The 21,932-nt window shown below is 50.8% G+C and overlaps 10 protein-coding genes across 10 annotated transcripts; 7 read left to right on the forward strand and 3 right to left on the reverse strand.

The window, feature by feature from the left end:
• Positions 1-235: 235 nt before the first annotated feature.
• N7496_011204 (uncharacterized protein) lies at positions 236-1,145 on the forward strand (the record flags this gene model as incomplete). The annotated part of the gene is made up of 2 exons (XM_056704117.1): positions 236-661; positions 756-1,145. The coding sequence occupies 2 exons, from the start codon at positions 236-238 to the stop codon at positions 1,143-1,145; spliced, it is 816 nt and encodes a 271-aa protein (XP_056550077.1).
• Positions 1,146-2,344: 1,199 nt separating this feature from the next.
• Positions 2,345-4,111, forward strand: N7496_011205 (uncharacterized protein; the record flags this gene model as incomplete). Its single annotated transcript, XM_056704118.1, has 1 exon — positions 2,345-4,111. The coding sequence occupies one exon, from the start codon at positions 2,345-2,347 to the stop codon at positions 4,109-4,111; it is 1,767 nt and encodes a 588-aa protein (XP_056550078.1).
• Positions 4,112-4,882: 771 nt separating this feature from the next.
• N7496_011206 (T6SS phospholipase effector Tle1-like catalytic domain-containing protein) lies at positions 4,883-6,752 on the forward strand (the record flags this gene model as incomplete). Its single annotated transcript, XM_056704119.1, has 2 exons — positions 4,883-5,014; positions 5,079-6,752. The coding sequence occupies 2 exons, from the start codon at positions 4,883-4,885 to the stop codon at positions 6,750-6,752; spliced, it is 1,806 nt and encodes a 601-aa protein (XP_056550079.1).
• Positions 6,753-7,653: 901 nt separating this feature from the next.
• N7496_011207 (Plant methyltransferase dimerization) lies at positions 7,654-9,089 on the forward strand (the record flags this gene model as incomplete). The annotated part of the gene is made up of 5 exons (XM_056704120.1): positions 7,654-7,821; positions 7,881-8,007; positions 8,065-8,188; positions 8,243-8,709; positions 8,767-9,089. The coding sequence occupies 5 exons, from the start codon at positions 7,654-7,656 to the stop codon at positions 9,087-9,089; spliced, it is 1,209 nt and encodes a 402-aa protein (XP_056550080.1).
• Positions 9,090-9,146: 57 nt separating this feature from the next.
• N7496_011208 (Zn(II)2Cys6 transcription factor) lies at positions 9,147-10,939 on the reverse strand (the record flags this gene model as incomplete). Its single annotated transcript, XM_056704121.1, has 6 exons — positions 9,147-9,194; positions 9,246-9,882; positions 9,940-10,073; positions 10,135-10,439; positions 10,499-10,867; positions 10,927-10,939. The coding sequence occupies 6 exons, from the start codon at positions 10,937-10,939 to the stop codon at positions 9,147-9,149; spliced, it is 1,506 nt and encodes a 501-aa protein (XP_056550081.1).
• Positions 10,940-11,199: 260 nt separating this feature from the next.
• On the reverse strand, positions 11,200-12,525 carry N7496_011209 (uncharacterized protein; the record flags this gene model as incomplete). Its single annotated transcript, XM_056704122.1, has 3 exons — positions 11,200-11,274; positions 11,601-12,111; positions 12,167-12,525. 3 exons carry the CDS (start codon positions 12,523-12,525, stop codon positions 11,200-11,202), a joined length of 945 nt encoding a protein of 314 aa, XP_056550082.1.
• Positions 12,526-13,664: 1,139 nt separating this feature from the next.
• N7496_011210 (uncharacterized protein) lies at positions 13,665-14,795 on the forward strand (the record flags this gene model as incomplete). Its single annotated transcript, XM_056704123.1, has 1 exon — positions 13,665-14,795. The coding sequence occupies one exon, from the start codon at positions 13,665-13,667 to the stop codon at positions 14,793-14,795; it is 1,131 nt and encodes a 376-aa protein (XP_056550083.1).
• Positions 14,796-15,315: 520 nt separating this feature from the next.
• Positions 15,316-18,099, forward strand: N7496_011211 (putative C6 transcription factor; the record flags this gene model as incomplete). Its single annotated transcript, XM_056704124.1, has 6 exons — positions 15,316-15,491; positions 15,580-15,614; positions 15,676-15,792; positions 15,848-17,228; positions 17,288-17,403; positions 17,447-18,099. 6 exons carry the CDS (start codon positions 15,316-15,318, stop codon positions 18,097-18,099), a joined length of 2,478 nt encoding a protein of 825 aa, XP_056550084.1.
• A 744-nt stretch (positions 18,100-18,843) lies between these two features.
• On the reverse strand, positions 18,844-20,436 carry N7496_011212 (mitochondrial 37S ribosomal protein mS29; the record flags this gene model as incomplete). The annotated part of the gene is made up of 2 exons (XM_056704125.1): positions 18,844-19,718; positions 19,788-20,436. The coding sequence occupies 2 exons, from the start codon at positions 20,434-20,436 to the stop codon at positions 18,844-18,846; spliced, it is 1,524 nt and encodes a 507-aa protein (XP_056550085.1).
• Positions 20,437-20,753: 317 nt separating this feature from the next.
• Positions 20,754-21,506, forward strand: N7496_011213 (ribosome biogenesis protein RRS1; the record flags this gene model as incomplete). Its single annotated transcript, XM_056704126.1, has 2 exons — positions 20,754-20,815; positions 20,900-21,506. 2 exons carry the CDS (start codon positions 20,754-20,756, stop codon positions 21,504-21,506), a joined length of 669 nt encoding a protein of 222 aa, XP_056550086.1.
• Between the last annotated feature and the right edge of the window lie 426 nt (positions 21,507-21,932).

The following is a 21,932-nucleotide window of genomic DNA, read 5'->3' on the forward strand; positions in this document are numbered from 1 at the left end:
GAGGAAATTATTGTCAGTCGGTGAAGTTTCACAACATGATTCGCCAAGGCCGAATCATATTTGCTGCTCAACGGGGCAACCAATCCCAACTCGCCTTCTGCCAGTACGCCTTGCAGGCAATGACAGGCATCACATGACTCCGGTGCTGCATATGAGGGGACGCTGGCGCCTGACAGCACATCTTGCGTAGCGTTTGCCTGAAAAATTCCTCAAAGATTGTTGAGATAAAACCAAGATGGAAACAAAACGTCTCGGAAGTTCTGCAATAGACAAGGTTGTCTCGACGGCCGAGCTCCTGGAGCTCATCCTACTTCAGCTGGACCTACGAACACTTCTCACCGCTGCCCAACGAACCTGTCGATATTGGCACAGTCTCGTCCGAGATTCGCCCTCGCTGCAGAAACATCTATACTTTATGCCGGATGAGAATATCTCCAAATCCTGGAACCCGTTACTGGCAGAAGTGTTTCCTTCGTTCTTTTCCCTGAATGGCGGATCGGCAGCAGGATTTGGCAGGTTTACCTTTGCGACTTTCGATATGATTCAGTTCCCTGATAAGATCACTGCCTATAATCGGAAAGAAGCAAGCTGGCGCCGGATGCTTGTTCAGCAGCCCCCGATTCAAGAATTTGCATTTTTCGACGTGGTTTCGTCGCGTATGGTGAGGTATTCACAGTGCATCATTCGGGTAGGTTTCTGAACCGCTTTCCGAGCCAGACAAAAAGTAATCTGTCACTAACGCTTGCCATAATCAGCCGAAGAAACAAGCATTTGCCCAGCCCCATGATGTAGTCTGTATGGGAGCACTATTCGAGTTCGTGGTCACCCGAGGACCCCTTCGTTATGAACGACAGATGTTCCAGCGTGTATTCTGGGCATCCTCAGAGCAAGAGGACCATCCTGTGTGGAAACGAAATTCAGGACTGGTCGAAGAGTTTAGGCAGGCTAGTGCACAATTTGATTTAGTGGTTTATCAGATTGCCTCCCGGGGTTGTGTACGACACAAGCCCTGTGTGACTGAGGAAGAAAAGATGAGACGACTCATCTTTTCATCTTATGCCGAGTTGAACCAGGAGAAGAATGCGGAGACGTATGATGTTGTTGATATTGAGGAGGATTCCATGCAATCAAAAGCTCATTGGTGATTTTTACTAATTGTGTCTGGGAGAAGAGCTGCCAAGGAGATCTATATCTTTGGCCAATCGAGAGAAGGTTCCGCGGGCAGAGAGCAGTCTCAGATATGAGATAACCAATGGGAGTGCTTTCTAGTTATCCCCGCACTTTCTGAGATTGTCACACCTTGAGTATATATCCGTTCCTGGGTAAATGATCCTGTCGGGCTGTCCGATGACTTGGCAGGAACATAGTTTGATTCCTGGAAGAAACCCCACAGGATGAAAAACGCCCACGCGTCATAGGGAAGAAGCCCTGATCTAATAACCCTATAAAGTATGTGGTCGGTCGGCATATAGTCTGATCCCGAGGGGGTAGCTGGACTGGGTTTCCCGTTGTGGACTTGGAACATGTTGCTGCTAGAGAGGAGGTTGTTATGGTTGGCCGGAGAATGCCGAAGTGTACGCTAACAAGCCTCCAACAAGCCTCTAGCCAGCCTCTAATTGGCTTTAATCAGGACTGAGTCATTTTAATTGGTCCCGGGGGATCCTAACTGGCCATGCTAGTATCCAACAGGCTTTTACGACGATAACCCACATCTTTACTGCATTGGGATTACGGTTCCCGGCTTTCTACTGTGTGTGTGCCACATCCGGGCTGCTCTTGGATTGTGCTATACAATGCGCTTTGTGCTCGACGGGATCAAACTACCTCTACGGGCGCGAATAGCAGAGGGAATGTATCTATCATCCGAGTTAGACACCCCATTCGCCTATCTCTCCCCCCATTCCCCCCCATGGAGTCCATGGACCATGTCCACCTCCACATTGTGCGAGGTGTCGCTGTGGATAGAGTCTGGGGCCGCTGATTAGTCGCACTGGCCCCAAAAGCGGCCAAGCGGCCAAGCGACCAAGTGGGGGAAAAGGCTGAATTGGCGGGTGCTTAGCGAAAAGTCGCAAATGGCAGAGTTACAGACGGCCTCGGTTGTCTCGACATTTAAAACCCTCTCCGTCTCGCTTTGCTTCCCGGTTTTTCCGCGACGATATACTGCGTTGAACAAGGATCTTTCTGCATTTTCTAGAAGTTCCGTCGGTCGAATAATGTGCAAAGTCTAAGCGCAACAGTTGTTGTTTCCCCCTCGTCTCCACTTCCTGTTTGGTCACCTCCAAACGGTTGCAGTCGAGTTGCCGACATTCCTAACGGGCGGCTCCGAAAAAAAAAAAACCTCACCATGCATGTCGAGCGTGGCCCCGAAGCGAGCGATGATCTCGCTCTGGCTAGACTGGGAAAGAAACAGGTGTTGAAGCGTCGGTTCAACTTCATGGCGATTGTTGGTTTCGCGATGGCTGAGCTGATCACCTGGGAGACCGTTCTTACCCTGTTCTCCCAGTCATTCGATAATGGTGGCCCCGCGGGCGCATTCTACGGCTATATCATCGCGTGTTTGTCTACGTTATCAACGTATACTGTCATCGCTGAACTGGCCTCCATGGCGCCCATTGCCGGAGGGCAGTACTACTGGGTCTACATGCTCGCCCCAATGCGCTGGAAGAAAGTCTGCAGCTACTTGATTGGTTGGTTGACCTCCCTTGCATGGATCGCCACGATCGCGACGGAGACGATCTTCCTCGGCACGATGATCGAGGGTCTCATCACTTTGAACAACCCGGATTTTGCCCAGCAGCGCTGGCAGAATACCCTACTGGCTTGGGCCAGCGTCGCATGTACCTTCTTTATCAACGTGGTGGTGCCTAACATTCTGCCGCGTTTTGAGATCTTCATGTTGGTCCTGCATTTGGCAGGATTCATCGCGATCACAGCTGTGCTCCTGGCCATGTCCCCCAAGAAATCGGCGGACTTCGTCTTCCACACGGCGTTGAATGAAGGCAACTGGCCGACTCAAGGCATCTCATACTGTGTTGGCTTCATTGGCAATATTGCTACTTTTGTCGGCGCCGACGCGAGTGTCCATATGGCTGAAGAAGTCGCCAATGCCGCAGTGGTGATCCCTCAAGCCATCATTGCGGGTATGTCTATCAACAGCGCCCTCGGATTCTCGATGATGCTCACGGTCTTGTTCTGCCTGGGCGATGTCGAGTCTGTGTTGAACACTGCCACAGGGTTCCCTTTCATTCAAATCTTCTACGACGTCACCCACTCGTACGCGGGCGCGTCGGTCATGACTGCCCTTATCATGGTACTCACTATGGCCTGTTCCACCGGTATCACGGCCACCGCATCTCGTATGACCTGGTCTTTTGCTCGAGACCAGGGCTTGCCCTTCTCCCACTATTTGAAGAGCGTGAACCATCGTACCAAAGTCCCCATCGTATCTGTCACCGTAGTTTGCGGACTCGCATGTGCCCTGACACTCATCTACATTGGATCTACTACCGCCTTCAACGATGTCATCTCCCTTACCGTGACTGGATTTTACAGCACTTATTTCCTCCCAAGCGCCTTCCTTCTCTACCATCGCATCAAAGGAAATGTCCTGCCCCACGGTACCATGATGGATGGCCTCCCGGATGCTGCCGCTAGCACCACTGCCAACGCTACGGAGAAAGCTGCTACCCCTGCGCGCCCCAAGAGCCCAGTTGACAAGGAGTTCTCTAGCCCAGGTCCTTCCCAGAGCCCCGAACGCGACATGCCCGAGAAGAAAGGCACCCAGCCTACTGAGTATGACATCGCCCAGGCACCTCTGATCTGGGGCCCATGGAAGGTCCCCGGTATCCTCGGTACTATTAACAATGCGTACGCTTGCGTTTATATGCTATTCGTCATCTTCTGGAGTGTGTGGCCTCCCGAGACCCCAGTGGATTATACGACCATGAACTACAGTATTGTCGTCACTGCCGGTGTGCTGATTTTAAGCGGTATCTGGTACTTTGTCCGTGCTAGGAAAGAATACTCGGGTCCCTTGATCGACGAGGAGGTTGCTGAAATTATGCACCTTGCCCCTGCCGCGATTGCTGCGACAGTCCCAAAGACTGAATAAATGCTGAAGTGGATATAGGTGCTCGTCGGCAATCAAAAGGGGAGATCGAGAGGAAGAGGTGGAATAGTATAATGTGGGATTTTTACTTGAAGACGAACGTGGGATGAGAAATGCATCGATACCCCCAGGAACATACGTCATGTACCTATTTGAACATACCCCAAAAAGATATTCAGAATAAAAAAAACGCATTTTGAATCATGATCGCGACGCTTGGGACTCCATCAACACATGCAAAACTCCCTCGCCAAGGCCTCGTCGCCCATGCACGAAGGACAATTATTGCATCACCTTGAACAAATGAAGAGCCCCAATCAAACGAACATGTTCACCCGCTAAACCTTCCCATGCCTCACGAACCCCCCTAGAATCCTAGATCTAACAAGATCCACCCCGATTAGTAGCACAACTTACAATACGACAGCCGTGCCCGGACGCTGCAGAAAGCGACCCACCAAGCGCCCGCCCAACCAGCACGCCGCATCGGAGCCTAGCTAGCGGTAAGCTGGCCGCATACCGGACAATCTTCAGGCCAAGGATTATGACGGACGGCGGAGCGTGTGTGGGTATTCAAATGTGGTTGGATCGTATCTTACAGCCCCCCCGATTCATCTTCAGCTCAGGATCTCAGCCCCCCGAGACACGACCCGGGTACATAAGGCTTTGTTTACTGATTCTCATAAATATTAATACGAACCATGGGCCTCACCAGCTGTCACCTTGTCTGGATGACACTTAACGCGACATACGAATCGCGACCTACCACCCGAGATGGAATCTCATGAATGGAGGGAGATCTTGGGACCTTTTGTGCAGCCGAAACAGTTTGTTCTTTGCTTTGATGGGACGGGGAATAAATTTGCTGGTGATGGGTCGGATACGAATCTTGTGAAGATTTATCGCGTAGGTTATGCTTTATCTCATTCAACGTGACGGGCAAAAAACTCATTCGCTTAAATATGAATAGATGCTTGATCGCAGCCAAAGCCACCAATACCACTACTACCAACCCGGTATAGGAACGTACGTGACATCACACTCACTCGGTAGCAAGGGACGAATCGAGCGTATCAAGTCTTCATACAAGAAAGCCAAAGATGCAGCACTGGGATCATCCTTCGATGAGCACGTCCTAGGAGGATACAAGTTCCTAATGCGATACTATGCCCCCGGCGACGACATTTACTTCTTCGGCTTTAGTCGAGGCTCATATACGGCACGCTTCCTCGCAGAAATGCTAGACTACATCGGTCTACTCCAACCCGGAAACGAGGAACTAGTGCGCTTTGCATGGAAGACTTTTGCCAAATGGCAGCAACGGAAAAGTGGCACGGAGCAGGACGACAAGGAGAGACACAAGCTGTTCCGTTTCATGAAGGCCTTCCGCGAGACGTTCAGTAGGCCGGTGAGTCGGATTAAGTTCATGGGACTATTCGATACGGTGAATAGTGTGGCTATGTTTGAGAATGCTTGGATGGAGAGGAGCAAGTTTCCTTATACGGCGCAGACGACGGCTCGTGTTATTCGACATGCTGTCTCTATCGATGAGCGGCGGGCCAAGTTTCGGCAGGATCTGATATCGGAGGTTCGACCTGCTGCCCATGGCCATTCTCATACACATCGGTTGAGGCATTTGCTCTCACGAGAGGATCATGAGAAGACAAACGTCCCGGAGATTATTCTACCGGAAAATGGGGAAGCCGGGAGACAAGGGCGCCGCAGGTCTGCATCTGGCAGTGGGACGGATGAATTCAGATATCGTGCCCCGTCGTCGTCACCAATGCGCAAAGGAAGTTCCGAATTCCCCAGGACCAATGCCTATCTGGCCGAGCATCGCTCAGTGAAAAGCGCAGTTTCCAGAACCTCTCTCCGAGTTCCCAGCTTGAACATCCCCGGCAGCGGTGAAGAAGAACAGGATGAGCAGGACATCTCAGAAGTCTGGTTCCCAGGTCAACACGGCGATGTCGGTGGGGGTTGGAAGCTCAACCCAGAGGATCCCTGGCCATTAAGTCACATCCCGCTCGTATGGATGGTTAAAGAAGCACAAGCTGCCGGTTTAGAATTCGACCCCGAGAAACTGAAACGCTTCAATTGCTACGAGGACTATCACGCTCCAAGCGAAGGGCTCAAGGAAACCACCCTATCCAACGGCCTTGCAGCACATAGTAAAGACACTCCCAACCGACGAACAGACAAATTCAACGAAGCACTTTCTCATACCATGGACCAAGGCATCGCCCACGACTGCCTCACCTACGGTGGCGGCCTTTCATTATTCTCAACAATGGCATGGCGATTAATGGAGTACCTTCCTTTCCGAAGAATGGACCTCCAACCCGACGGAACCTGGAAACCGATTCGCTGGCCCCTTCCTTGTGGAGAAGTGCGTGATATTCCCGAGAACGCACAGATACACATCTCCGCTGTTCATAAGCTGCGGATTGATCCGAGTTACCGACCGGGGAATTTGATTATTGGAGGGGGAGGACGTGGAGTGAAGAGAGCGCCGGAAAAACTTGGGATTGGGGAGTGGGAGGTTTGTAGACATGAGGGTGATTTGGTGAGACAGACTTATGTGAGGAAGAATTTGAAGAAAGATGAGGAGGGTGTTTGTCGGGATGATCATGCTGCAGAGGTATAGTTATAGATTATGGATGGTATGTGCGTGAGATAGTATGTTATACTAAGCAGTTGGTGGAAGGCTGAGTTAGGCACACACGTTCGAGAACTTTTTGTCTCATCTTTCATGAGCTGGCCTATTAAAGTAGAATGCTAGATAGATAGCCTTGCGTAATGGGAAATTTCCGGGTTTGAAACAGAACCACACACAACGTGGAGCTCGATCGACATGATGCATTACAAGTCGCAGATATTCCATAGAAAGAAGGAGAGCCTGAAACACTCGAACGGAATTTTTACTTGATCTATTGAGAAGGATGCGACGATCTTGCATACAACTGCATGAGTGGAAACTATCGACATGCTCAAATTTGAGGTTCCTATTGATAGTTCCGGAGCGGCTCTATCCATTCATAGAAATCAATCGTATGCCCCGCCTCTATCTCTTGTTTTTCTTTCAAGGCTGAAGGAGCTAATGCAAAGGCGGGTCGATCTGCGTGAGGCTGGCGGCCTGTCGACGGACGATGGTCGATGTGGGCACGACTCCACTGCTCTGTGGCGCGCCTTGCTCTCTCTATCACCCCGCTAAGGCTGTCAATAGAGTATTTGAACCGACGATTCAAGGAGACTAGAACTACATGTGAATACTATCTAACGGAAAACATACATGCAGCTGCTAGTACAGGATCGTTTTGGCATGTGTTCAGCTTGTGTTCAGCAACAAATGATAAACGAAATCTGGGGAGGACTAATATCATCATATTGGTTCCACAAGCTGCATCTGTTCCACCTAGCGACATGCATGATGTTTATCGGTGGAACAATAGCCCCTCATTTTGAAGGGTGATAATACACTACGAGTCCCCCCTCCAACCCTGTGCTGAACTCGTCTTCTTCATTATTTCAGATTTGAGCTATTCACAATGGATATACAGCAACTCCAAAACCTCCTCGCAGAGACAAAAGCTTCCCTTGATTCTTTTCAGTCAGACGGGCTCGAGAAGTCGAGAATCGATGCACAGGAAAAGGCACTTCAGCTGGCGCGAGCGTTGGAACGTCCTCGAGATGCGATTCTCAAGCTCGCATATGCAGTATGCGATACATGGATTGTTGAGATATCTTTTATGAGAGGAAAAACTAACTTAACTAGCCGTCCGTTGTAATGGCAGTCAAAATTGCCCATGATATGGAGATATTCCCTGTGCTGGCAAAGGCGACCTCTCCAGTCCCATTGGCAGACCTAGCATCGGTTAAGCCAGCCGATCCTCTCTTAGTTGGTACGTAAATGCCGGCAGCAAAAAATAAAAGTATATTAATTGAGAATTTCATACCAGAGCGTATACTGCGACTCCTCGCAACGAATGGATTCGTGCAAGAGTTCGCGCCTCGCGAGTATCTACCCACCAGACTGTCCAAGGAGATGACCGAGAGAGCATCGATTGGAGTTGTAGAGTCACTGTAAGTGCCCCGCACAAGAAACAAAGTGCCATGCTCACTGTTACTGGGTGATAGCTTCCTTGAGTTTCTGCCAACCTTCCAAAAGACTCCCGAATACCTCCGAGCCACCAACTATCGCAATCCAGATGACCCCATGCTCGCTGCCCTCCAGTATACAAATGATTTCAAAACAGACGGTTTCACCTGGCTCTGTCAGAATCCAGAGGCGTTGACTCGATTCAATAGCTTCATGGAAGGGCAGCGAGCTGACAGACCGCACTGGGGAGACTGGTTCCCTGTTCAAGAGCAGATATTGGATCATCCTGATCTGGAGGCTGACACTCCGCTTCTGGTTGATATCGGAGCTGGTCGCGGTCATGATCTGATCGGATTTAAAAAGAGGTTCCCGGATGTTCGCGGTAAACTCATTCTAGAGGATCTTCCCGCGGTAATTGAAGAGGTCCAAGGCGCGCAGGACCTGGCAGTTGCTGGTATCGATACTGTTTCGTATGATTTCTTCAAACAAGTCCAACCAGTTCAAGGTGAATTTCCACTGTCGTGCTCTTGTTGAGAGTTGCAGCTAACCTTGAAAATTACAGGCGCACGCGCATACTATTTCAAAAATGTGCTTCACGACTGGTCCGATGAGAAAGCAGCGATCATCTTCAACAACCTTAAGCCCGCTATGAAGCCGGGATTCTCCAAGATTATTGCGGAAGAGTACATTCTTCCCGACCAGAACGCGCGTTCTCTGCCTTGTATGACTGATATGGCAGTCATGGTTTTCTGTTCAGGTCTAGAGCGAACTCAACAACGTTGGACCGATCTCATGACGTCTGTTGGCTTGCGAGTTGCCAAGTTCTGGGTGCGCGAGGGTGATGGACTGGGAATTATTGAAGCCGAACTGCCCGAGAGCGCTTAATGCACGAGTGCGATCAAAGTCCCATATCTTGAGTCGAAATCACATTGAATGACATTTCTATATGATTAAATAGTCGTCCTGCTGCATTGGGTCGGCATTGTGTGTCTAAACTATATTAGTAACGCAGAGTAACTCAAAAGATGCATGTTGACTCACAAAATCCATCCAGGGAACATTACTTTGATCATGTTCTGGTTGGCGAGCCCTGGCTTGCCACACCTTCTCAAGTAATGACTGAGGCGCTGCCCAGCCCATCTCAGCTCTGGCTTGAATTTCACTAAGTCGCAACAAGACATAATGTCGCGAGTGAGGAGAGAGACTATCAGCACCAGCCATGAACAGAGGCATCACGTTAAGCTCTATTATTGGGTTCGTTCCCGGAACATGCGCCAGGGAATCCAGGATTGCAGTGACCGATGTCTGTATGCGTGGCGTTGATGCAGGTTCACTGGGATCGAGAAGGCGCCAGGCCCGTAGAATGCAAGTATGTCGAAATGCCTCTGCAACACATCGCCAGAGGGGATCTTCGCTGGGGTAAAAGCATCGAGAGCTGTCCCAACTGTAAATCTTTTGGATCTGTGTTTGAACTTGTGTATAGTACTCGTCTGTGCTTAGACGGCCACTCGAGTGCGCTTTAGCATGCTCGAGAATTTCACCAATAATGAGAGCTAGCTCCCGTGGACAACCATTCACAGCTTCGAATCTCAGGTCACATAGGGATAATAGCTTTTGGCGAAGCTCTTGCGTAAAGCACAGTCGTTCTGGTACAGAAAATGCTCGGATGATGTCTAACCTGTAGCACACAAGATAATTAGACCGAGGTTAACGACGTTAGATCAAGAAGACTTACCAAATAAGATTACCCAGGAAGAAAACAGTCCTTTCATCTTTGACTGTTAAGCGTTCATCAAGCTTCAATTGTGTACAGATAGACAGCGCTCCTGATATATGCGCGCCGTGCGTCGAGATGCCAGATTCACGAATCTTTACAAAAGTAATTTTAAATCAGTTATACGAGCTTGTACCCAAGAATGCAGTCACTTACATCGTGAAGCAGCAAAATTTGTATTGTTGCAAATACACCGTCTCGTTCATTGTCACTGAAATGTCCGGAGCAGACTTTTCTGATGGCTGCACCGAGGGCAGTGATTGCTTTGACCCGGTAATCGACAGCGGTCGTTTCATACAGGTGCTTATCGGATTTCAAATGTCCCAAGTGACATGCGGAAAGTCCGAGGACCGCGTAAAGAAGTCCAATTTGCTCGTACGCCAGAGGAAGCACATAGCGCCGATAGGGATTGTCACTGGTATTCTCGTGGGCGATTTGATGGGGACAAACAAACTGATCGTCTGGATGAAGCCAGTCAAAAAAAACTTCCATCTAATAGCTGACTACACAAACGACTTACAGTGCTTCAGAAGTATGTCAGTCTCATCCAAGCTGAGGACCGTGTCGATTTCTGATTTGTGAATTGGGGCCGAGCTTTGAGATACCAGTGCCAGTGGGTCATGGGGAGAACGACTTGATGAATTATCACTTCGTTTCAACGCAGTCTTTCTTGATGGAATTGTTGACGAAGGGGACGAGGAAGCGGAAACAGCCTCTTCATCAATGGGGAGATCTCGATCCTTCCATTTCCCACGGCTGGCGATCCCGCAAAAGCGAAATTTGTCCGGGTACCCACCACATTGCAATCCCTTGCTGATGCAGCGTTTACACACGGGCCGCCCGCGATCGCATCGACGTGATTTCTGACGACACGTCAGGCAGGCGGCTTCTGGTGAGAAGATATACAGTCAGAAACCCCGCTGAAGATAGGATGTGAGTGGTACGGACCGGTAGAACGCATGTTCAGCTTTCACTTTACCATGTCCGAAGGTCAGTCATTTTACTGATAGTTCTTCAATAAGTTCGTTCTTCAGATATTCTAGTGCACGTTTGTCGGTTTCGCTTCATACAACACGGGGAAAGAATCCTTGCAATCTCAGACTCGTGAGTCTCGTGGCTTCAAATGTTGACACCTGAGGCAGTAATTGATTATATAATCGCCCAACCTGGGCCGGGCATCCATAGATCCGTCCATAGACCCAAGGCCAAGTCGATACCAACCTACACAGCCCTAGTCTTGCATTCGCCTTGATTCTGTCGCGTCCCTCCTTCAAGACTGCTGGGCTCACCGGAATTCTGGAAGATTGATATCTTTTGACTTGGGACCTACGTACTGACAACCTGACCATTTTGATGCGCAATGTACATAACCTCCGTTTCTACTCTTCGACGTTCTTCAATCAATGTAGTTCATTCAATCCTATATCTCATACAATTTAGTCTCCGTTACAAGATTTCCAGATTCAATATGTGTCAGGTCATGTTGCTTTAGTCTGCACGAAGATTATGGTGTATGCCTGGGCGAAATTGCCAAAGACCCTGTCACATAGCCATTATAGTCAGCATCATCCCTTTCAATAGCAGAGATGGTTTATCTAGTCAAAACTCTCATCATCACATACCTTACTATCATCTCTGCCCTGCACGACAGAAATCCTGGGGTACTGTGGAGCAATCTCACCCGACCCTCGGTATCGAAGCTCATGCAGAACTCGTGCCGACAATGCAACTTCGACTTTGAGACTAGGATGTTTCTGGAACACGATCTCATCAACCACCCCGAGAGCTTTCTCCATAACGTCAATCACAGGATCGAAAGGATCACCCTCCACTTCGCGCCAATTAAGATAGGCGTTTACGTCATAGGTCTCAAGGGACAGGTACAGTTTTCGCAGTGAAGGGAATCGATCTCTAATGGCTTCAAGAACCAATTCAAGACCACCCCACCCCAGTCTTACTGTCTTGGGATGATGATATGGCCAATTTTCCAAATAGAAATAGCCAAGAAGTTCCAGAGAGCGAATGCGAGCGAAGTGTTCTGATGGAAGTACCACTTTCAAGTTGTGAACCATCATTTCGTTGCCAATATGAAAAGTATTAGTTGAGTACAACACATCTGTACCTTCGGCATGTCTAGTCTCATGGCAAAATTAGAAGTGTCAAGCATGTTCCAGAATACATCACGAACCCTAATCGGCTGCTGAGCAGCCAGCCCATCACACCAAGCTTGTCCAGAGTGCAATGATCACGAAACGGTGATTTGCCGGGCTCGCGCGTACAAATGCCGCCGTCCCATCTCGCAGTTTGGGAGTCCGATTTACTAACGCTTAGATCGCGAAATCCAGATTGGTACGAGAGCCCTATATGAAGAGTGTAATTTCCAAACGCGGCAGTGAGAATCTTTCGGCGTATTTCTACAGGCAGGCGGTAGAAAGAGCTTTTTGCAATTGCTTCGTAGGCTTGCGGCGATGGGGGATCGTGAATCGCCTTGCTCGACTCGTATTTCCGAAGCCTGGTTTCGAGCCATTCCAGCTCTTCAAGAGACATGTTTTTCGCAAAGCGCTCAAAGATTAAGTTTCAAGTTTCAATTTTGGAATTCCAGACGAGATCAAAGAGTGACAGAAAGCTACTAGGGCTTTGAAGTGGGAAATAGGCATCTTTTTGGCCGTAGGCTAACTCAGCCTCAGCCACATTTCAACCCCGCCGAGGAGGCGCTTTGTTTAGGCCTAATCTGTATCACCGCAGTTATCGTGAGTGTGCATCTGACATTGCGCACTTCGGAAATTTTAGGCGACTTGATCGAGGGTACCGAGGTTGGCGTATCTGTATCATCTACCTGCCTTATATGGGCGTCATCAAATGACGAGCTCCACAGAGATGAGGTCTAACATCACCGAGGCACACGGCCCTACATGCAAGAACCCAGAACCACTTCATCTGAGCTAGTGGCCTGTCATGAAAAGTTGGGGTCTCCAGTGGTACTGGACGACATAGTCAAGGTCAAGAGAAATAAGGTGCGGTACCGAGTGCAGGGAATGCAGGTTCGTCACACAAAAAGCTTGTCTTTCGAGGCGACAATCAGATAGCGATCCATACCCAACTATGAGTTGCGTACTTGGCCAAAGTGGGCATGCTTGCCATCTGAATGCCCGATTTGATCGGCATCATACTTGTTGATTGCTTGGTGCACAGTGCAACTAGAGTGACAGGGGTACTTTTGGAGGCAGCTCGCAATGAGTCCGATATTAGCACAGTAAAGTGGTAGGAGAGAGAGGAAAATGTTCTTCGACAGAGGAAGTGCTAGGGAACTATGATTAAGGAACAAAGATCCAAAAGAAGTAGAATGGACCTGTCTCCTTGCCCAAGTGGGTTGAGGATCCTCCCAAGATCCACCCTGGTTCGCTCGGGACAAAGTCTACCGACGACTGTTAGCGATGGAATCCAACTTTTTTCCCACTCACTACTGTCCACCCTCAATCTTTGATCACTTATTCTACTGGGAACATTAAGATTTGCATATTCATATAGAAGTATATTTGACAACTGCGTCTTTGGCTTTTACTAGAAGGTATGAACCATCCCATCCAGTCATGACCCCGCATCTCCACGCAATGTCAACGCGCAACAATTGACCGCGAAAATACAGCTCGACAAAAAACAGCACACGCGATAAATAGACGATCAAGATGCCGACTCCAATCGTGGACTCTCACATTCACCTCTTTCCAGCCTCTCATTTACCGACACTAGCCTGGTACAGCCCCGACAGTCCCCTCGGGTCACAGCACAGCGTCGACGAGTACCGGCACGCGTCATCTTCCATTTCTACTCAAAGCGACACTCTCGAATCAAAGTACCTACGTGGATTCATCTTCCTTGAGACCGATCGCATTTCATCCGTGGCAGATGATCAGCCAGATAGCCCTGGGTGGACGCATGCCCTCGACGAGGTGTCCCTCTTAACACGCATTGCGCTGGGGGAACCGGTGGCTGGAGAAGGTCATGACGCAACCCAAAAGGATCTCTGTCTGGGAATTGTCCCCTGGGCACCCGTTCCTGGTGGTCCGGAGGCCTTGAGCTCATATATGACCCAGGTTAAGGAGCGGACGAAAACGGAGCAGGTCTGGCGCAAGGTGCGAGGAGTGAGATACTTGGTCCAGGATAAGCCAGCTGGGGTGATGATCCAGCCGCAATTTGTGGAAGGATTGCGCTGGCTAGGCCAGCAGGGCCTGGCATTTGATCTCGGGGTAGATGCTAGACAAGGCGGATTGCATCAACTACGAGAGGCAGTGGAGATGATTGATAAGTTGGGAGATGCCAATGCGGTAACAATCATTATAAGTGAGTTGCAATCTCGATATTTGTCGAGCTACGAATCTAATTTATGGGTTATAGATCATCTTTGCAAGCCTAACCTACGACTTTCGCCCGACTCGGTCTCTTCTCATCCAGAGTTCCTGGAATGGAAAGAATTGATTACGAAAATGGCCCAGGCGAGCCCAATGACCTATATGAAGCTCTCGGGCGCATTTTCAGAGCTTCCCCCATTGGATTCTAATGTCGAACCTGATATTTCCAATCTTGTTGATCGCCTGCAGCCTTGGACCGATGTGGTATTCGACGCATTCGGAGCCGAACGGGTAATGTTCGGCTCGGATTGGCCTGTGTGCAATATTGGGGGCGGAGGCAATAATGTTTCGTGGAATCGGTGGATAAAGATAGTGGAAGGAGTTTTGGAGAAACGAGGATTAACCGAGGAGCAGAAGCAGGGTGTTTGGGGCCAAGTCGCGGTGAAGGCGTATGGCGTTAGCATCTAAACCCCCTCGGGACATTGCTGACCCGAAGTGCCGGAGGACCGACCGTAGCAAAATGCAAGGCTGTTGTTGCAGTCTTTCTTTTGTGCATAGCATTTCTTCTAAGAACACAGATAAGGAATTTAGATATACGTAGATGTTTCAATCTATCGTGTGGTATATCATATAATAATTAAACTTTCCGGTCATCATCATGCCAGGGGAAGGCTTTCGGGCTCGGGTTCTTGCAGGATTGCTTGTGCCTCGTGGCCTCGTGCAAGCGAAGAAGTGGAGAAACGCGGGGTGACTGCCCCAGTTTCTGCCTGAGGCTTCCATTCGGCCTAGTGACTCCGCGATCCCGAAGTCTTCATTCTCCTCTTTTTTTCCCACACCACCCTCCACCCTCGGCCTTGACTTACCTCTTCATCGGACAAACGCCGTGTGCTACTCTCGGCCCAGCTGGCCCGGAAACCCATCCCGCGTGTTATTCCGCCGGCGCGTCATGGTCGATCCTCGATAAGAGGGCCCATCTCGCTATAGCAAAATGCCGAACACTGCAGCACCTCCCGCGCTGCTGCCCCCTCCCTCCAATCAGGGTCCCGTTGGTCCTGAGAAAGAACTGAGCCCGGGAGAGTACTCGTCCGGAATTGACTCGGATAACGAGCTTCTTGGCCCCAATGGCTCGCGAGCTTTGAAACGGAAGCGACCCCTCACCGTCTCGTAGGTAGCCCCGAGGTGATCGTACCATATACCCGGGCCCGTGAACGTGCAAGATATGCAACAATTTCAAAGCTAATGTACCTCAAAGATGTGAACTATGCAAGCAGAGAAAGGTCAAATGCGGTAGGTGATGACGGCCTGTTTGAGTCCGGACCCAGCTGCTAACCTAGAATCGTTAAACCAGATCGAGTCCAGCCCAGCTGTGGCTGGTGTACTCGCAATGGCCAGATGTGCGAGTACAAGGAGAGAAAGAAGCCTGGTCTGCGAGCTGGCTATGGAAAGGAGCTAGAGCAGCGGCTTGGTTAGTCGATACCCTACCCCGTCTCCGTTGATCCGAAAGCTCATAAGTGTTTCAGACAGATTGGAGGAAATCATCCAGTCGCAAGCCCGTCTCATTGAGATGCATGTCCTACAGAGCCAGTCCTCAATGGGACATGAGATGGTCCCGGCTGGCTCACTATCTTATAGCTCCCCATCGGAACCCTCGGCTGTCCACGGCCCTAGTCCCCGCACCGCACTTTACTTCAACGATCCTGCTTCCTCGGTGACCCTACCCTCTCGTCGAGCAGATGTTTCGATTACCAGCCCGTCGGATACCTCGGTGAAGAACTTGGTTCAAAACAGCCTTCAAAATGGAGGATCAGCACCTTCGATGAGCTCGTTGCCGTCTGCCCCCAACGCACAAACCAATAACGACTATACTGGGAATGAATCCTCATTGACAGTCCCCGTCAACCTCTTCGGCAACCAAGAGCAGTCATTGGCAGATCCTGACTTGGATCTTCCACCATACGATCTGCTGTATGCGTTGGTTGATCTCTATTTTGAGCACATCAACTCCTGGTGCCCGATTCTTCACCGCAGGTCAACATTGGATACTTTCTTCGGCCCGTCCCCACTGGAGGAGGCAGATCGGATGGTTTTGTATGCCATCGTGGCAACAACACTGCGCTTTTCGTCCGATCCCCGACTCAACGATCAGAACCGAAAGCGTTATCATGACTCTTCCAAGCAGAAGGTCCTTCTCTATGGTTTGGAGAATTCATCTGTGAAAGCTTTGCAAGCCCTCGTTATACTTGCGATAGACTTGGTTGGATCATCTAACGGTCCTCCGGGTTGGAAGCTGCTCGCTCTGATCACACGATCCGTGGTCCAGCTAGGGTTGGCCGTAGAGTCCAAGTCATCTCTCATTGCTCCAGTGTACCCCTCCATCTATACATTGAGAGCAGTGACACTCTCAGAGCCTGACTCCTGGATCGAGGACGAGAGCCGACGGCGTTTGTTCTGGATGGTTTACTTGTTGGACCGGTATTCAACGATCGCCACTGCTTTCAACTTTGCACTGGACGATAAGGACATCGACCGCAAGCTTCCCTGCAAGGAAGAGTTTTTCATGAAAAATCAGCCCGTTGAGACGAGACGATTCCACTGCTCCAGTGATCGTGCCGACTATCTCAGCCACGCAGAGAATATTGGGTCTTTCGGACTTTACATGGAGATTCTCGGTATTCTGTCACGCATCCATCTGTTTTTGAAGCGGCCTGTGGATATCGGTTCGCTTTCCGACGTCGAGGAGTGGCAGGCAACCTACCGCAAGCTGGATAGTGAGCTCACGTCATGGGAGTTTAACCTGCCTGTTGAGTATGCGTACGAGAACTCGTCGAGGCTCTTTGCCGCAGGAAAACAGAGCCGATCTGTCCATAGCGACTGGGTTCAACTCCATGCTACCTATCAAACGTAAGTCTAAACCTATGTCTATACTCCCTATCACAAATATGCTACTGACACCGCTACAGAGCTGTGATCCGCTTACATTCATCTGCCGCGTACCCAACAACCCGTTCGCCCATCTTCACCCCCCTCATACAGCGCCAGCCAACGGTGCCTCTTAGCAGTCGACAACATCCTATCAGTAACGCGCTTCGTGGTCGAAAATAACATGCTCGACAAACTAGGACCCCCCTTCGCATTCACCCTCTGGGTCTCAGCCCGCCTCCTGCTCGTCCACGGCTCAACAATCGCCCACACAGTCAGCCATGACATCCTCTTCTTCGTCGACACCCTCGCCCACCTGGGACAATACTGGAAAGTCGCCGAACGCTACAGCAACATCCTCCAACGCGTCCTAGACGAATACGGCGAATACCAACAATCCGCCGCCACAGACGGCGAACGCTCAACACCCTCCACCGTCAAAATCCTAGCCGACATGCGCCGCTGTGCATTCGACCTCGACTTCCTGATCTCTCGTCAACCCCGCGAGTCCCCCTCCAGCATGAGTAATGGTGGAACCGAGGCCCCGCGTCCTCAAACCTCTGCTGTCACCCCGCGGAACCTGGCGCCCAATGAATTGGAGTACCTGGATGTCTTTGGATTCTTTAATGTACCGCGTGTCCCGCCAGCTCGTGCACCGGATCCGAATTCGACTAATCCTGCTGGCCATTTGGATATGTCCGAGTCTGTGCCGAATCCTATGTCTATTCATGGACTTACGGGTACTGGGCCCGTTGTTGATGGGAATGGCTCGGCGAATACGAATGAGTTTAATATCACCAATTATCTGATTCCCACGCCGGAGACGGATTGGTTGTTCCGGCCGGGTGGATGAAGTGGCTGATTTCATGGTCATTGTTGGAACTCATATGGCCATGCGCCATTCGTCTATCATGCTCATCGCCGTGTTGAGTGTTGAGATTCGAGGTGTTTGTGGGCATCAGGTCTCGACCATGCATTTCTCATCAGTCCTTCCAGGACAGAAGCCTCCCCAAAGGCTCCCCTCGCTCCGGTTCTCAAAAGGAGAACTTTCCAGCGTCCATGGTGGCTAGGACTGCAAGCCCACTATCCATAGCTTCGCGAGCTCGCTCCAAGAACGGTGGTAGATTTGGCGATTCGTCACTTCCTCCTTCGAGGGTTTGAAGACTATATACTCCACTCTGGAACAGTGGAGTAGTGGAAACAGTCCGGTATATGCACTGTATTGACTATGTCCCCCGTCGTCGATAGGAATTCGAAGATTTGAAACACAAGTGTATCTCTATCCTGTCAAATTGGGTTCAAGATGCAATCTGCCTCTTCCTACCAGGCATACCCCCCAGCACCGCCTGTACTGCTCAAATCTAATTTGTTAGCTTCAAGGCATACAAAATTAATATTTCTCTCTACGTTCTCACATAAAGACCCAACATATCCATTATATGCATACAAACAGAAAAAGAAGAAAAGACAGGAGACTCAGATTGTAAAATACATATAGGAAAACATAAAAGAGACCGCAAGCATCCCATTTACAATACAGCAGCCCGAGGCCCGAATCACAAAAAACAGGTATAAGTGGGTATATCCAAACCAACACTTAGTTCAGAACCGGGGTAGTCTGCGCAGTGCTACGGACATGACGGCCCAACTTCTCCAACTCGCCGATGATACCACCACCAGAGAGACTCCACTTCTCGCCAACCCAGGTCTCATTGACTTCCTCGCGCAGCAAGCCGCTGCGGGCAAAGTACTCCAGGTAACCGCGGGCCTCGTCACGGGTCAGACCGCCGAGGGTCTGGAGCTCGAACTGAGGCTCCTTGCCGGTAGTAGGCTTGAAGAGCTCCAGAATGCGGGCGTCGGCTCCGCTGTAAGCCTCGGGGGCGGGGTAGTCGGGGGACGAAGGGCTGACACCGGCCTGGCGGGCGGCCAGCTGCTCCAGGGCAATATCCAGGGTGTAGATGGCAGGGTTGTTGGAGGTGGAGGTGGCGTACAGGACCATACCGCCGTTCTTCAGGGAGGCCTGGCCGTTCTGCAGGAGGGAGATGAAGTGCTTGACGAAGACGAGGTCGTGCGCGTGGACGGGGGAGTAGTCGGCGGCGCGGTAGGCGCTCTCCTTCATCCAGTGTGCGATGCCGTCGACGGTGACAAGCATGGGAGGGCGGGGCTTGAAGTCCTTCTCCATACCGGGGGCCGCAGCGGTGGCAGTGAGCTCGGTCCACAGAGCCTGGAAAACGGGCCAAGCAACGGCCGCATCCTGGAAGCCGAGCTTGGCGAGGTCCTCCAGGGTGGAAGAAGCCTTCAGGGATGGCAGGGCAGAGTGCTTCTGGGAAACCTTGAGGCTGGCAAGAACCTGACGGTTGGCCTCGACGGTGCGCATCAGAAGGGCGGAGACGGCATTGGGCTGGACGTATTGAGGAGGGTTGGTGCCCTCGATCGGGGAGTAGCTAGTATCACCAGAGACAAGTTCTCGGGCTGTATAACGAGCAATTAGTAGCTGCAGTTAATCAATTGATACCAAAGACAAATCGTTGCGAAACTTACCATCAGGAACTGTGACAACAACCCACTTCTTGACGAAACCCATAGCCATAGCCTGCAAGAGGTGCACAGTCTTGCCAGAGCCCTTCAACCCCGTAACAATCTTCTTAACAACCTTGCCCTTCTCGGCAGCATCACCTTCGCCAGAGATCTTCTCAAACAAACGAGCCATCTCCAAAGTATCCCGACGCAGAACGGTACCCGGCCGGCGGAATATCGACCAACCCTGCTTAGGCTTGAAAGCCTGCACAGCTCTCAATTGATCCAGCATCGGCACGGGCAGACCCAGCACCGAGCCACGCAGACGGGCATCAACCATAGTCTCCGAAGACAAATCCTGCATACCCTCCACCTCAAGGGCATTGGGGTTACTCAAGACGATACGTTTCCGCAAAGCCTTGCGCTCGCCGACGGCCGGGGGACGCGCACGCTCGGTGGTCTTCTTCTTCTTTCGGCGCAGAGTCTGACCCTGGCGGTACTTCACTGCCACGAGGGCACCCTTCTTCTTTGTTGGGTTGGCATATTGCACGGCGGAGGAGTGGAAGGAGGCGGTTGTGATTCGGGGCGTGATAGACTGCGGAGGGAGGATTGCTCGCGGTGTTGGCGTTGCGCGAAGCCTTGAGAGGCAGCTCCAGCACCACGAGGAGGCCATTGGATCACTCAGACACTGGCACGGCGGCCAGTGTGGTCAATTGGGGGGGAGTGAGGATTGGGGGTTGGAATTGGCGGATTTCGGAGTGTCGGGTTTGGGGAAGTTCACGCATAATAATTTGATGAATTCCTTTCGCCCGTTTAGGATGGCGGTGTGGCATCGTGGCCTTAGTCAGGGGCGGGCAGAAAAAGTAGAGAGGAACTGAGATAACCACTTTTTTTTTCTCTTGCCGAGAGCAGCTTTATCTCCGCCGCATTTCTTTGCTCTGAACAGACATTTTTCGGTCTTTAATTCCGAGCTTTGAATTTAACGTCACCATGCCTGACGTCGAGATGGGCAACTCTGCCACTGATGTGGCTTCCAACAAGCCTGAGAGACTGTACGTAACCTTTTTTTTTTCGGTGTTGATATTGATATATCAAGTCGAATACCAAAGCTAACATATTTTTCTCCCCCAATTCAGCCCTATTACCGTCTCCAAGCCTTCACCCTACACCTTCGACCTGGGCAACCTGATGGTCAACGACCCGAACCCACTGGACCTGCCCCAAGGCGAGCACATCAACGACTCCCTCAAGGCGATCGCCCGCGACGGCGCCCAGGTCCTACTCAACCAACTCCTGACAACATGCAACATCACCTCGTCCGCGCAAAACGGCGTCCTCCTCAACCTCCCCGCCGCGGCCACCGCCGTGCCCCGGCACAAGCCCCTGCCCACCCCCAAGCCCCCGACCAAGTGGGAGCTGTTCGCCCGCAAGAAGGGCATCGGCAAGTTCAGCCAGCGCCCCGGAGCCGCGCTGGCCGACAAGGAGCGTCGCAAGAAGCTAGTCTACGACGAGGCGTCTGGCGAGTGGGTGCCGCGCTGGGGTTACAAGGGCAAGAACAAGCCCGAGGATAACCAGTGGGCTGTTGAGGTTAAGGAGGAGGATTGGAAGAAGGAGGAGGCTGCTGCTGCTAAGGGTAGCTCGATTCGTGGAATGAACCGGGCTGAGCGCAAGGAGCGCATTAAGAGGAATGAGCGGAAGGAGCGGGCTAATGAGCGGCGGTCGAGGAAGCCTGGTAGTGGTTAAGGGGACTTGAGTTCGATCTTTGCTGGGGCCTGTATAGTTCTAGATTTTTCGTTTCTATTCTTCATTCTCGGGCGTTGGGGTTTGGAGTCGGGACTCATATCTTCTTTTACGATTGTCCAGTTGTGAGACCATATCAAAAAGCATTGTTTATATCGCCATATCTATACCAACGACCTACCGATAGCCATCGATGGACCAGATTTATGGAATTTATGTTTTTAAATGTATGGAAAATATGGGAAACCCAAAAAATGTCTTCATTCAACCGAAAATGCCATCCCACTGCCGCTATTGTACAAGCCTCAAATGAGAACGCCAAATACAGACAATAAGACACAAAATAGAAGGGACCATTCAACTGTGCGAATGAACAAGAAACTCAAGGCACAAATGACAAAGATAGTAAGAGCCACGGCGGGGAATCTA

Source organism: Penicillium cataractarum, assembly GCF_028827025.1.
Source record: "Penicillium cataractarum strain IBT 29864 chromosome Unknown utg000009l, whole genome shotgun sequence".
Classification (NCBI taxonomy): domain Eukaryota; kingdom Fungi; phylum Ascomycota; class Eurotiomycetes; order Eurotiales; family Aspergillaceae; genus Penicillium; species Penicillium cataractarum.